This window comes from Rhinopithecus roxellana, chromosome 13 (genome assembly GCF_007565055.1).
Source record: "Rhinopithecus roxellana isolate Shanxi Qingling chromosome 13, ASM756505v1, whole genome shotgun sequence".
NCBI lineage: Eukaryota > Metazoa > Chordata > Mammalia > Primates > Cercopithecidae > Rhinopithecus > Rhinopithecus roxellana.
Window position 1 is genome coordinate 2,109,068 of NC_044561.1, and position 15,236 is coordinate 2,124,303.

Consider the following 15,236-nt stretch of genomic DNA (forward strand, 5'->3'; position numbering starts at 1 on the left):
AACAAGAGCAAAACTCTGTCTCAAAAAAAAAAGGTTGATATTTGATGTTTGGAGGCAGAGAGACCCCAGAGGTGCAGGTGCATAGAGGAAAGGCCACAGAGGACACGGCTGGAAGAGCCTCCCTGCCAGCCAGGAGAATTGACCTCGGAGAAAACAGCTCCACCCAATCCTCGAACTTGGACCTGCAGCCTCCAGATCTGCAAGAAAATAAATGCCTGCCGTGTGGGCACCTGGCCCGGGGCATCTTCTATGGAGGCCAGAGCATGAAGGGTCATTTTTATAGAGTCTCATTCTCTAATAACTTACATCTGCTTTGAAAATGTCAAGTCAAATTTAAAGTGTGGAGAAGAGCCTCTAAATTGCGTATTTCATTAGCAAAGAAAGAATTGTAATTTGGGACATACACGCAGTCCGGATGGTGTTCACCGTGTCGGGAGAACAGAGAGAAGGCAATTATAGAAGGAGAAATGTTCTCCTGCCCTTTGGGAAAGCTCACGGGCACTAGGAAGGGTTGGGAGCTGGGAGGTTCCACTGCTGAGTCGCTGCTTTGGGAGCAAGGAGTCCAAGACTTACAGCCATTTATCGCAGAAGCTGTGGATAAAGCTGGTTTCAGGGTACAACGCACAGTTTCAGGAGTCAGGCTTGCAGAGAAGTCCATTTTGGGAGCAATGGTGTGTGGCCTGACTGCTTTTCCTCCCTGGCTCCTGGCCCCTGTTTTAGCTGGGTAGGACATGAATGACCCAATTCATAGGATGAAATTTACAAAGGATGTGTATCAAAACTTCTGGTATTCAATTTACATGTATTCACACCCATTTAGGTTGAGTTTATTTATTGATTTATTTTCAGGCAGGGTCTCGATTTACTGCCCAGACTGGAGTTCAGTGGTGCGATCTCTGTTCACTCCAACCTCCACCTCCAGGGCTCAAGTAATCCTCCCACTTCAGCCTTCCAAGTAGCTTAAACTACAGGTGCATGCCATCACATCTAACTTTTTTTTTTTTTTTTGGTAGAGATGGGGTTTTGTCTTGTGGCCCAGGCTGGTCTCGAACTCCTGGGCTCAAGCGATTCTCCCACCTTTGCCTCCCAAAGTGCTGGGGGATTACAGGCGTGAGTCACCATGCCCAGCCTAGGTTGAGTTTAGTAAGATTTGGTTATGCTGGGGAGATGGGAAGAGCTAGGTTAGGAGCACGCAGGCTGGAGGAATGGGGTCTGAGCGGGTGGATGGGTAGCCATGGAGGCAGAAAGAGGCCTCTGCAGGAAGAGCCTGGGAGAGTGGGGAGGAAGCGGTGAGGCAGGGGAGCACTGTGGAATGGCCTTGAGGGCAGGAGGGGCTCAGGATGACCAGGCAGAAACAGAGCTGGTCCAGGGTGGAGGGGAGGCCCCCGCAGCATGAGTAGGAGGCTAGAGGAGACAGACCATGAGGCCCGGGGAGATCCCTCACTGAAGAATCTCCCGTAGGCGTCTTGTCAGAGATCGAAAGTTGGTTTTTAGTCCCTTCCAAGGCTTGAATGGCTCACCATCATTGTACACAAAGTTTTCCCAACAATATTTAAAATCTGAGAAAAAACGAAGAGAAAGCAGTGAGGGCCCAGCAGGCTTCTCTCCAGGCCCTGGTCCCTCCCCTCCCAGGCCAGGTTTCCTGGCTGCCAGTTGCAGTGGGCACTAGCTCCATCCCCACAGACTCCCAGGGGACACTGCCCTGCCCCACGGCATTGGAGACCCACCTGCCCCTCATGCTGTCCCTCCCGAACCCACTTACCTCAGCCTCCCCACATCTCACCTTCGTAGTCCATAATCTCCACAGGGACCCCTTCCTCATTCAGGCGGCGGAGCCCCTCCTGGTAATTCGGATACTGGGAGTAGTAGAGGCGGGCGGTATAGATGGTGAGCATCACGTTGCTGTGCCTGGCCAGGAACTTGGCCACCTCCCTTGCACACTCTGGGCAAGGGCTCCAAGATGTGTACCAGGTGACCTGGTAGTTTTTCTTAGGAGACAGTGTGTTGTCGCAGAACCAAGAGAGGAAGCACTTTTCTGCATGACAATGGGTCTCAGGATCAACCTGGGGAAGGAGGAGGAGGAGGTCAGGAGAGCTTAGACCAGGAGCAGGAGGAGTGCAGGGGTGGGGCAGTGGGAGCAGAAGGTGGGCCAGAGCCCCGGGGCGTTTCCTTATTTATTTATTTTTGAGGCAGGGTCTCTCTCTGTTGCCCAGGCTGGAGTGCAGTGGTGCCATCTGGGCTGACTGCAGTCTTGACCTCCCAGGCACAAGGAATCTTCCCACCTGAGCCTCCCAATTAACTGGGACTGCAAGTGTGTGCCGCCACACCTGCCTAAATTTTTGTAATTTTTGTAGAGACGGGGTTTCACCATGTTGCCCAGGCTCATCTCAAACTCTTGGGCTCAAGCGATCCTCCTGCCTCAGCCTCCCAAAGCTCTGGGACTATGAGGGTAAACCACATGCATGGCCTTATTTTATTTCTTTTTTTTTTTTTTTTTAATTTTTTTTATTTTGAGACGGAGTCTCGCTCTGTCGCCCGGGCTGGAGTGCAGTGGCCGGATCTCAGCTCACTGCAAGCTCCGCCTCCCGGGTTTACGCCATTCTCCTGCCTCAGCCTCCCGAGTAGCTGGGACTACAGGCGCCCGCCACCTCGCCCGGCTAGTTTTTTGTATTTTTTAGTAGAGACGGGGTTTCACCGTGTTAGCCAGGATGGTCTCGATCTCCTGACCTCGTGATCCGCCCGTCTCGGCCTCCCGAAGTGCTGGGATTACAGGCTTGACCCACCGCGCCCGGCCTTATTTCTTTACTTTTCATTTTTCTGGGTACATAGTAGGCCCCAGGGTGTTTTATTCATTGAGTTTCCCTTGTTCTATCCTTCTCCTTCCTTCTTTATTCTTTTATTTTTATTTTTTTTCTGAGATGGAGTCTTGCTCTGTCACCCAGGCTGGAGTGCAGTGGCACAATCTTGGCTCGCTGCAACCTCTGCCTCCCAGGTTCAAGCGATTCTCCTGCCTCGGCCTCCTGAGTAGCTGGGACTACAGGCATCCACCCCCACACCTGGCTAATCTTTGTATTTTTAGTAGAGATGGGGGTTTCATCATGTTAGCCAGGCTGGTCTCGAACCCTTGACCTCATGATCTGCCTGCCTCGGCCTCCCAAAGTGCTGGGATTACAGGCATGAGCCACTGCACCGTGCCCAGCCCCTTCCTTCTTTATTTTATTGAGTCTTTCCCTGTCTCATAGACTCATGTGTGAATTCTGCCATCTTTTCTCCCAGGTATCCATTCACCAGGCATCCACAGCCCCTGCTATGCCTGGCCCTCTGGGGTCTGCCTTGCTCCCTGCCTGCCTTCTGCTGAGGAATCAGGGCAGTGGCAGGGGCGGCCCCACAAGCCCAGCAGTGATTGGCCCAGACACAGAGCTGGACACCACACCCCTTGCTTCCCACAGCTGCTGTTTCCCGAGGACTGCTGGATGCACAGCTCCATGATAAGATTTTGGGGAACAAAGTCAAGAGTGAGGGTGCTGGGCGCTAAACAAGGCCGTTCGGGAAGAAGCAAAACCCCTCCAAGATCTGATCACAGGAGAGTCAGGGAGGAAGATCTGGGCCACGGACTTAAAAAATGTGGGGACGGCCGGGCGCGGTGGCTCAAGCCTGTAATCCCAGCACTTTGGGAGGCCGAGACGGGCGGATCACGAGGTCAGGAGATCGAGACCATCCTGGCTAATACGGTGAAACCCCGTCTCTACTAAAAAATACAAAAAACTAGCCGGGCGACGAGGCGGGCGCCTGTAGTCCCAGCTACTCGGGAGGCTGAGACAGGAGAATGGCGTGAACCCGGGAGGCGGAGCTTGCAGTGAGCTGAGAGCCGGCCACTGCACTCCAGCCTGGGCGGCAGAGCAAGACTCCGTCTCAAAAAAAAAAAAAAAAATGTGGGGAGGAGGCCAGACATGGTGTCTCACGCCTGTAATCCTAGCACTTTGGGAGGCCAAGGCTGGTGGATCACTTGAGGTCAGGAGTTCGAAACCAGCCTGGCCAACATGGTGAAATCCCATTTGTACTAAAAATACAAAAAAATTAGCTGGGTGTGGTGGCAGGCACCTGTAATCCCAGCTACTCGGGAGACTGAGGCAGGAGAATCGCTTGAACCCGGGAAGCAGAGGTTGCTGTGAGCTGAGATCACGCCACTGCATTCCAGTCTGGGTGACAAAAAAAAAAAAAAAAAAAAAAAAAAGAAAGAAAGAAAAAAGACATGTGGCAGGGAAGTACACACAGGAGAGCCCACGCCGGGCACGTCACTTCTCGTGTTTTCTGCATTCCCAGCTGCTTAGCTCCTATTTGGGGTGTAACTAGGACTTTGGTGCTACCTGGTTTCGGAAGACGCCCCTCTTCCAGGAGACAGTTGAGTGGTGCTTTATAACTTCCACGGCGAAGCACAGCCAGCTTTCGTTCCGATTGTCAGCTTCCCATAGGTTTTTAAAGTGGAAGTAGAATGTGCCTGGATACATTGCCTCCATCGGGTTTCTGAGGGCACAAGAGAGAAACCCCAATGCAGAGACCCCCCCCCTCCGGAGTCCTGGGGGCTGATGTCCACTGAACACCACTCCCTGGACCGCCCTGGGCTCTGGGCCTCCCCCATCCCTCCACAGCTCTGAGAACGTCTGCTGCTTTCCCAGGCAGGAAGACTGGGACAGAGAAAGAGGAGGCGATGCTGGTAGGGCCAGCAGGGCTGCAGTGACCTCTCCCAGCTGGAACCCCAGCTCTGGGGCTACCAGTGGGACACCCTCAACCTCCCAGTTTTTCTACCACACATCTCCCAACCCATTAGGAAAATGCAACAGACAATAAAACTCTTCACCCTGAAATAATTGCTTGAACATTTTAGCTCAATTCCTTCCTCCCATTTCACCTGTCCAATGATGATATCACACCGAATTCCCCAGGCCAAGGATACCTTTATTTATTATTATTTTTTTAAGATGGCATCTCGCTCTGTCCCCCAGGCTGGAGTGCAGTGGCACAATCTCGGCTCACTGCAACCTCCAGCCCCCAGGTTCAGGGATTTTCCTGCCTCAGCCTCCCAAGTAGCTGGGATTACAGACGCATGCCACCACCCCTGGCTAATTTTTTGTATTTTCAGTAGAGACGGGCTTTCACCATGTTAGCCAGGCTGGTCTCAAACTCCTGACCACAAGTGATCCACCCGCCTCAGCCTCCCAAAGTGCTAGGATTACAGGCATAAGCCACCGTGCCCTGCGTAAAATAAGAGCATTTCTCCTGATTATCATATTTTTTCTACATTCCATGTTACAGGGGTCATTTTAAAAGAGGAATGGTGCTCACGAAGGAGGAGCCTGTGTCTGGGTCATGTGCATCCTCCTCTGCTCACACTGGAGGCATCTTTGGAAGAAATGACTTATTTTCTGGTGCGGAGACCATTCCCTCCCCCACACCCTCTCTTAAGACTTTGTATTGAAACAAAGTAAATCTTACAGAAATTCCATCAAAGTGCTGAGAACAAAATGCCTGATTGCTCCAATCATCCTTTGGTTCAATTCTCCCAGTTCCTGAGCTCAGGAATGGTGGGAAGCACACAGAGGGAGCACCCTCCCAGGGCGGGGAGCACCAGCCTGGTGGTGCCTTTCTGGGGAGAGTCTCAGCAGGGGGCCTGGGCTGGTGCAGGTGGGGAAGGTGGCCCATTCAGAAGCAGCAGTGGGGCGACCACACAGCAGGGCAAGGACCTGGCTGGGAGAGGGGGCGGCGGGGGAGACAGAGGGGAGGGAGCCCAGAGGTGGGGCTGGGGCAGGGGGAGGCCAGGGCTGAGACCCAGCAGGACCACCAGGCAGGAAGGGGCAGGAGGGGCCTGGCAGACAGAGCGGGCAGAGGTACCTGATGTGTGGATTCATGTTCAGCCTCTTAGATACGCTTGTCCAGTCCCACTCTTTTCTGAAGTGCTGTGACTTCTCTTCCTGTTTGCAGAGTCCTTGCAGTTGGGCAGCCCTCTTTAAAGTGACCTCCCCGGGCCCTGTGAGTCATGGCCCCTCCCCATTCCTGCTCAGGCACTGGTGTGGGAGGCCCTGGGGTGCTTTACGTTTCTCTGACTCTGGCTCTCTTTCTGGTTTTCTTCTGGTCCCTCCCACTGGCAGAGGAACCTCGGATAAAGACAGGCTGCTCTGTCTTTATCCGTCTTGGGCAGGACCCAACGGAATTGCAAAGAGAAAGAGAAAGAGAAAGGCATTGCAGCCAGAGCCTGGGAGGCGGGTCCAGACCAGGCTGAGAGAGGGGCAGGTGCCCCCTTGCCTGGTGGATGGACAGGCTGGAGCCCCCTCTCCACCGCCCCCTCCCCAGCCCTAATGTGTGCCCAGAACTTTGAGCAGCACCTCCCTGTTGAGTGAGGGGAGGTTTTGAGACTCCAGTGGGGAAGGAAGTGTGGACACCGCACAGCACACATGAAGGCTTAGGTGTGCCTCGAGTTCCCAGCTGTGTGCTGGGTCCATTGCATGCCTTCCCTCTTCCAACCTCCCAGCTTCCAGAAGGTGGGGCGCAGCTCAGCCCCTCAGAGGTGTGGGCGGAGGATTACCCAGGTGCTGAGGCAAGAGACTGAAGGCACAAACTGTTTCAGTATAGTAAAGCATATACTTACAATAAGAATAGTTATAATACAAATTAGATATAGAGATCATCATGGACATTATCAATCATTAGTATAGACATTATTAATCATTAGCTTTTAATATTACTCTTTATTACTCTAATATTACGCTCCTTTATTAAGAGTAATATCAATATTATTATATAACTGGTGGGTATATGGTCAAGTGCTGAAGGGGTGTTGTGAGAAGTGACCGAGAATACAAGAGGTGAGCCCTCTGTCCCACCTGCGTAAGGGCCACTTGAAGGCTCCTTGGTCAAGTGGTGACGCCACTGCCAAGAGAGCACCCGCTACTTAGCAGGCCGGGAAAAGGAGTCTCCCTTTTCTTGGAGGAGTCAGGGAACGCTCTGCTCCACCAGTTTCTTGTGGGAGGCTGGATCTTATCCAGGCCTGCCTGCAGTCATCCGGAGGCCTAAACCCCTCCCTGTAGTGCTGTGCTTTAATGGTCATGTTCCTTGTCCACTTTCATGTTCCTCACGTACTCCTGGTTCCTCTTGAAGTTCTTAGAAGATAGTGGTAGAAGAAATAGCGAAAGCCTTGAAGTCTGATCTTTCTGATAAGTGCATAGAAGAAAACGCTGATGTATGCTGCCTTCCCTCTCTGTTTTGACTACCTATAGGGAAGGGTCCCCTGTTCTATGATGACGTTACTTGCTTGACCTTATCAATCACTTGGACGATTCACCCTCCTTACCCTGCCCCCTTGTTTTGTGTGCAATAAATAACAGTGCGCCCAACCATTTGGGGCCACTACCGGTCTCCACGTCTTGGTGGTAGTGGTACCCCGGGCCCAGCTGTTTTCTCTTTATCTCTTTGTTTTGTGTCTTTATTTCTTACAATCACTCGTCTCCACACGGGGAGAATACCTGCTAAGCCCCATAGGGCCAGACCCTACATCAGGGACTGCTGAGCCCCTCCCCACCATTACCCTATAGTCCTGCCACGTCCCCCTCACCGAGATGGTAGAGATAGTGATCAATAAATACTAAGGGAACTCAGAGACCAGTGCTGGTGCCGGTCCTCCGTACGCTGAGCTCCAGTCCCCTGGGCCCACTTTTCTTCCTCTATACTTTGTCTCTGTGTCTTACTTCCTTTCTCAGTCTCTCATCTCCACCTTTCGAGAAATACCCACAGGTGTGGAGGGGCAGGCCCCCTTCAGTCCAGCTGGAGAAGCTGTGCTCTCTGTAGAGGCTCTGAACTCCTCTGGCTGCCACCCGAAGGCAGATAGGGAGGAGGATGCGTGGATGGGAGGGGGTGCAGCAGCGCCCCTATCTGCATGGAAGCTTGTCCTACCTCTGCACAAAGCAGACTCCTAGTAGTTGTTTTTGGAAGGTGACGTTTTCCTTCCTTCCTTCCTTCCTTCCTTCCTTCCTTCCTTCCTTCCTTCCTTCCTTCCTTCCTTCCTTCCTTCCTTTCTCTTTCTTTCTTTTCTTTCTTTCTTTCTTTCTTTCTTTCTCTCTCTCTCTCTTGCTTCTTCCCCAATATAAATATTTTAATTTAAAAGTACATTTTACTGTCGAAAATGGAAACTTGGGGAGGGCAGAAAGATCACACACAGGGCTGCCACTTCACAGCTGGAGGGTTGCTCCGCAGCCATCCAGAGGCGCTCCTCACTTCCCAGATGGTGGAGCAGCGGGGTAGAGGCGCTCCTCACTTCCCAGATGGTGGAGCAGCGGGGTAGAGGCGCTCCTTACTTCCCAGACGGTGGGGCAGCTGGGCAGAGGTGCTCCTCACTTCCCCGACAGTGGAGCAGCCAGGCAGAAGCGCTCCTCACTTCCCAGATAGTGGGGCAGAGGCGCTCCTCACTTCCCAGACGATGGGGGTGGCTGGGCAGAGGCGCTCCTCATTTCCCAGACGGTGGAGCAGCTGGGCAGAGGCGCTCCTCACTTCCCAGACAGTTGGGCTGCCAGGCAGAGATGCTCCTCACTTCCCAGACAGTGGGGCAGCCAGGCAGAGGTGCTCCTCACTTCCCAGACGATGCGGCAGCCGTCCAGAGGCGTTACTCACTTCCCAGACGATGCGGCGGCTGGCCAGAGGCGCTCCTTACTTTTCAGACAGTGAGGCGGTGGGCAGAGGCGCACCCCTTGAAGGTGAAGTTTTCTGTTGCCATCAGAAAGAGATGGACAAAGGACCATCGGTGGAAAATAATCAATTCCGTTTATCAGAAACACACTTTGTAAAAGAAAATGTAATAATAACCCTAGACCAGGGAGGCATCCTCAAACCCAGCTGTAACACAGCAGTTAACGCACAGTGGGGAAGGGACATCAGCTTTGCAGCCAGGCAACTCTGAGATCCGCCCCTTCCTTACTGTGTGACCTTGAGTAGTTTACTTAAGGTCTCCAGGCCTCTAACTGCAGGCGTGAGCCACTTACCCAGCCCATTTTATTATTTTGAAAACGTTTTCAGGTGAGGTGTGGTAGCTCATACCAGTAATCCCAGCACTGTGGGAGGCCGAGGCGGGCGGATCACTTGATATCAGAAGTTCAAGACCAGCCTGGCCAACATGGTGAAACCCTGTCTCTACAAAAACAAAAACAAATTAGCCAGATGTGGTGGTGCACACCTGTAATTCCAGCTACTAGGGAGGTTGAGGGGGGAGGATTACTTGAGTCATGATTGCATCACTGCACACCAGCCTGGGCGACAGAGTGAGACCCTGTCTCAAAAAAAAAAAAAAGAAAAGAAAAACTTTTTCCACCTGTGTAATTTTATTTGAAGAAGGTTAAAAATGGCTGATTGCGGTAGCTCATATCTGTAATACCAGCACTTTGGAAGGCGAGGAGGGTGGATCACCTGAGGTCAGGAGATCAAGACCAGCCTGACCAACATGGTGAAACCCCGTCACGACTAAAAAAAAAAAAAAAACAGGCATGGTGGCATGCACCTGTAGTCCCAGCTACCTGGGAGGCTGAGGCAGGAAAATAGCTGGAACCCGGGAAGTGGATGCTGCAGTGAGTGGAGATCTCACCACTGTACTCCAACCTAGGCGACAGAGCAAGACTCCATCTCAAAAAAAAAAAAAAAAAAAAATAGATCGGGTGCAGTGGCTCACACCTGTAATCCCAGCACTTTGGCTGGCTGACATGGGGGGATCTCCTAAGGTTGGGAGTTCGAGACCATCCTGACCAACATGGAGAAACCCCGTCTCTACTAAAGAAAGAGTATAAAATTAGCCAGGTGTGGTGGTGCTTGCCTGTAATCCCAGCTACTCGGGAGGCTGAGGCAGAAAAATTACTTGAACCTGGGAGACAGAGATTGCCATGAGCCCAGATCGTGCCATTGCACTCAAACCTGGGCAACAAGAATGAAACACCATCTCAAAATAACATAAAATAAAATAATAAAAATAAATATAAAAAATAAGGTTATATATATGGGATCTTTAGTATATGATTGTATGGAATATATATCTAGAATATTTATATATGGGATCTTTTGATATGATTTCTTTTGATTTATATAGAATCATCAGTATATGATTATACATGGAATGTGTGTATGGAATCATTCGTGATTGACGTTTTTCACTCAGCATAATACCCTTGAGGTTCATCTGAATTGTTGCTGGTTTCCATAGGTTGCTTGTTTCCATTGCAGGGCACGATTCATGGCATGGATGTACCACAGCAGGTTGAACCATTCACCCACTGGACGTTTAGATTGGTTGCTGTTTTTGGCTATTGTGAACACAGCTGCAATGAACACAGGTTTTTGTTGTTTTTTCAAAAATGTGAACACAAGTTTTCATTTCTCTGGAATAAATGCCCAATAGTGCAATTGCTGGACTGTATGTTAAGTACATGTTTAGTTTTATAAGAAACTACTGGCCGGGCGCAGTGACTCACGCCTGTAATCCCAGCACTTGGGGAAGCCGAGGCTGGTGGATCATGAGGTCAGGAGATAGAGACCATCCTGGCGAACACGGTGAAACCCAGTCTCTACCAAAAATACAAAAAAATTAGCCGGGCGTGGTGGTGGGCGCCTGTAGTCCCGGCTTCTAGGGAGGCTGAGGCAGGAGAATGGCATGAACCCGGGAGGTGACGGAGCTTGTAATGAGAGGGGATTGCGCCACTGCACTCCAGCCTGGGCGACAGGGCGAGACTTCATCTCAAAAAAAAAAAAAAAAAAAAAAAAAAAAAAAAAAGAAACTACTTGGCTGGTCGCGGTGGCTCACTCCTGTAATCCCAGCACTTTGGGAGGCCGAGGCGGGCAGATCACGAGGTCAGGAGATCGAGACCATCCTGGCCAACATGGTGAAACCGTGTTTCTACTAAAAATACAAAAAAAAAAAAAAAAAAAAATAGCTGGGTGTGGTGGCGGGCGCTTGTAGTCTCAGCTACTCAGGAGGCTGAGGCAGAAGAGTTGCTTGAACCCAGGAGATGGAGGTTGCAGTGAGCCGAGATCGCGCCATTTCACTCCAGCCTAAGAGACAGAGCAAGACTCTGTCTCAAAGTTAAATAAATAAACAAATAAATAAATTAGCCGGGCATGGGAGACTTGGGAGACTGAGGCAGGAGAATTGCTTCAGCCCGGGAGGCGGAGGCTGCAGTGAACTGAGATCACGCCACTGCACTCCAGGCTGGGCGACGCAGCCTGTCTCAAAACAAACAAACAAACAAACAAAAAACTCCTGACCGCAGGTGATCCGCTCACCTGAGCCTCCCAAAGTGCTGGGATTCTGAATATTCTAAGTGCGTCATATAAGTGGAATCATTCAGTATTTCTCTTTATGTGATTGGCTTATTTTACTCAGCATAATATCCTCAAGGTTAATCCATGTTGTAGCATGGGTCAGAACTTCCTTCCTTTTCGAGGCTGAATAACACTCCATTGTATGTGTAGACCACATTTTGCCTGTCCATTCACGTATTAATGAAAACCTGGGTTGCTTCCATGGGTGTACAAATATCTCTTTGAGACTCTGCTTTCAATGTTTTTGAGTGTACACCCGGCAGTGGAATTGCTGGATCATCTGGCCATTCTATTTTTAGTTTTTTGAGGAACCGCCATGCTGTTTTCCACAGTAGCTGTCTGCTGTTACTGGGTGAAGTGTTCTGTATATGTCTGTTAGATCTAGTTGGCTTATTGTGTTGAGTTCTCTATTTCCTTCCTTTTTTTCTATCTGGTTGTTCTGTCCATTATTGAACATTGAGCACTGAAGTCTCCAATTATTGTAGAACTTTAATTCTCCCTCAATTCTGTTAATTTTTGCCTCATATATTTTGAGGATCTGTTATTAAGTGTGTAAATTTTTTTTTTTTTTTTTTTTTTTTTTTTTTTTTGATACAGTCTCTCTCTGTCGGCCAGGCTGGAGTGCAATGGCGAGATCTTGGCTCACTGCAACCTCTGCCTCCTGGGTTCAAGCAATTCTCCTGCCTCAGCCTTCCAAGCAGCTGGGATTACAGGCATGCGCCACCATGCCCGGCTAATTTTGTATTTTTAGTAGAGACGGGGTTTCATCATGTTGGTCAGGCTGGTCTCGAACTCCTGACCTCAGATGATCAGCTCACCTCAAATCCCAAATTGCTGGGATTACAGGCATGAGCCAATGCGCCTTGCCTTGGTGTGTAAATTTTTATAACTGTTATACTTCTTGATGCCTTAAAACTTTTATTAATATATAATGTCCAGCTGGGCACAGTGGCTCACAGCTGTAATCCAAACACTTTGGGAGGCCAAGGCGAGAGGATCACTTGAGGTCAGGAGTTTGAGACCAGCCTGGCCAATATGGTGAAACCTTGTCTCTACTAAAAATACAAAAAAATTAGCTGTGCGTGCTGGTGCACGCCCGTAATCCCCGTTATTTGGGAGACAGAGGCAGGAGAATCACTTGCACCTGGGAGGTGGAGGTTGCAGTGAGCCAAGATCGCGGCATTGTACTCTAGCCTGGGCAACAAGAGTGAATCTCTGTCAAAAAACAAAAAAAAAAGTATTTATTCATGTCTTATAAACTTTCTTCATTTAAACTCAATTTTTTTTTAAGAGATGGGGTCTCACTATGTTGCCCAGGCTGGTCTTGAACTCCTGGGCTCAAGCAGTCCTCCCAACTCAGCCTCCTGAGTAGCTGGGATTACAGGCGTGAGCCACTACATCTGGTTAAAATATATTTTATCTGATATCTGCTGCTCTCTTTTGGTTACTATTTGCATTACATTTTATTTTCATTCATTTGGGTGAGCCCGCCTTTAGTATCTGCCACACTCTCCAAAGTGATATTCCCAGTTGATATTCTCACTAGTGTTTACCTGTGTATTAATAAGGCTGTTCAATTTTGCTTATTTTATTGCTTATTTCATTTCTTCTATAAATTGCCTATGCATATCCTTTGCCCATTTTTCTGTTATTTGTAGTAGACAAACCTTTTATCTAGAAACCTTTTATGAGATTAAGAAAGCTCGCTAAGAGTTTTGTTGAACTGGGAATACTTTCTTTGGCAGCACGCTTCAAGCTCTTAAGATAGCTTCTAAGCTGTCTTTGCATCTTCTAATACACTATTTTGTTTTGTTTGTTTTATTTTGTTCTATTTTTTGAGATGGAGTCTTGCTCTGTTGCCCAGGCTGGAGTACAGTGGCGCGATCTCAGCTCACTGCAACCTCCCCCCCCCCCCCCCAGATTCTAGCTATTCTCCTGCCTCAGCCTCCCAAGTAGCTGGGATTACAGGTGTTCACCTTCACATCCAGCCAGTTTTTATATTTTTAATCAACTGATATAGTTGTAACATGATTCTGTTTGACAAGTAGTACTGGCTTGTGGTTTGGATTCACTATCAAAAGAGACATGATAGTCTTCACCCAGTATGCATTTCCTTGGCTTTAAGAAAAGATACAGGACAGATGGGACAATGTGTGTAGCAGCACAGAGTGGAAGTCTCAGGACTCCCACATGTAGCTTCTGAGGCCCCTTGTCACTCAAACACACGGACACTTGGTCCTGAGGCTGAGGGAGTGTAGACCTGCCCAGCTCTGGGAAGCCATCAGCTCTGGGGCCTTCAGATTTCATGTCTTTTTTTTTTTTTCTTGAGACTGAGTCTCGCTCTATCACCCAGGCTGGAGTGCAGTGGCGTGATCTCAGCTCACTGCAACCTCTGCCTCCTAGGTTCAAGTGATTCTCCTGCCTCAACCTCCCTGGTAGCTGGGATTACAGGTGCCTGCCAACACACCTGGCTAATTTTTGTTTTCTGTTTCTGTTTTTGTTTTTTTGAGGTGGAGTCTCACCCTGTCACCCAGGCTGGAGTACAGTGGCACAATCTTGGCTCACTGCAACCTCCGCCTCCCCAGTTTAAGCGATTCTCCTGCCGCAGCCTCCCTAGTAGCTGGGATTACAGGCACATGCCACCGTGCCCAGCTAAATTTTTGTTATCTTTAGTAGACACGAGGTTTCATCGTGTTGACCAGGCTGGTCTCGAACTCAGGTGATTTGCCAACCTTGGCCTCCCAAAGTGCTGGGATTACAGGCATGCACCACCATGCCTGGCCAATTTTTGTGTCTTTACTAGAGAGGGGGGTTTCACCATGTTGGCCAGGCTGGTCTTGAACTCCTGACCTCAGGCGATCCGCCCACCTCAGTCTCCCAAAGTGCTGGGATTACAGGCATGAGTCACCGCGCCTGGCTGGATGTAATGCCTTTTTAGTCAGGGACTCTTCAGATCCTGGGCTGCCATGTCTCTTTGATTGAAGTTACTCATGAATTATAGTTTTTTAAAAATTGTGTTCTATTTTCGCCCAGTTGTAGCATCAGGGTTGTGATAATCCTGGGTCATGATTTGGGAAGCTTCCCATCATTTTCTTTTCTCTGGAATAGTTTCTGTAATGTGGAATGATTTGTTCATTGACAATTTGGTGTAAATTGCCAGTAAAACCATCAAGGCCTGAGGTTAGGTAAGGGTTGGTTACCTTTTCAGTGTCCTCATTGATGATCGACCTCATTGAGTGATTTTTTTTTTCATTTTGAGTCAGTTTTGGTGATTCTTACTTTTACAGTTTTTTTTCTGCCTTTTTTTTCTTCCTTTTTGTGGAGAACAGGGTCTCGCTATATTGCCCAGGCAGGTCTCCAACTCCTGGGCTCAAGCTGTCCTCCTGCCTCTGGCCTCCCTGAGAGCTGGGATTACAAGCGTGAGCCACCGCACCCGGCGTGATTTTTACTTTTATGGACTATTTATGTAAGTGTGCTAGAAGGCCAACCAAGACTTTTCCATCTGCCCTAGAATTGGTGACTGGGAGTTCAAACCATGGTCAAAGAGAGATTATGTACCTAACATCCTAAAGAAAGCTTCAGATGGGTCAGGGTCAGACAGACACACCACAGAAAGGCTCCCAGCGAAGTCTTGTGAAGAGGTGTTCAGCTTTGGCCAGGAGACCTCAGCAATAAGCAAAAGCAACGGCTGGGAATTAAGAGAGCGTGGGAAACTGAGTGTGTAGAAAAACACAAACTCAAGCCATATTTTTCCTCTGTTCTCGCACCAACACAACAACAATCAACACAGAAGACTTCTGTGACCAAATGTGGGGGATTTCTTCCCACCAACAAATACGCAATCCATTCTTCAGCAGACACCAACCGGTGTCCTCTCAGTCACATCCAGC

The 15,236-nt window shown here is 49.4% G+C and overlaps 1 protein-coding gene across 1 annotated transcript; it reads right to left on the reverse strand.

Annotated features, from left to right (window-relative positions):
• Nucleotides 1-1,009: 1,009 nt before the first annotated feature.
• APOBEC3C (apolipoprotein B mRNA editing enzyme catalytic subunit 3C) lies at nucleotides 1,010-6,111 on the reverse strand. Its single transcript, NM_001345963.1, is given in 4 exon segments — nucleotides 1,010-1,559; nucleotides 1,784-2,063; nucleotides 4,368-4,524; nucleotides 5,890-6,111. Coding segments are annotated over 4 exon segments (573 nt in total). The 5' UTR covers nucleotides 5,907-6,111; the 3' UTR covers nucleotides 1,010-1,440.
• Between the last annotated feature and the right edge of the window lie 9,125 nt (nucleotides 6,112-15,236).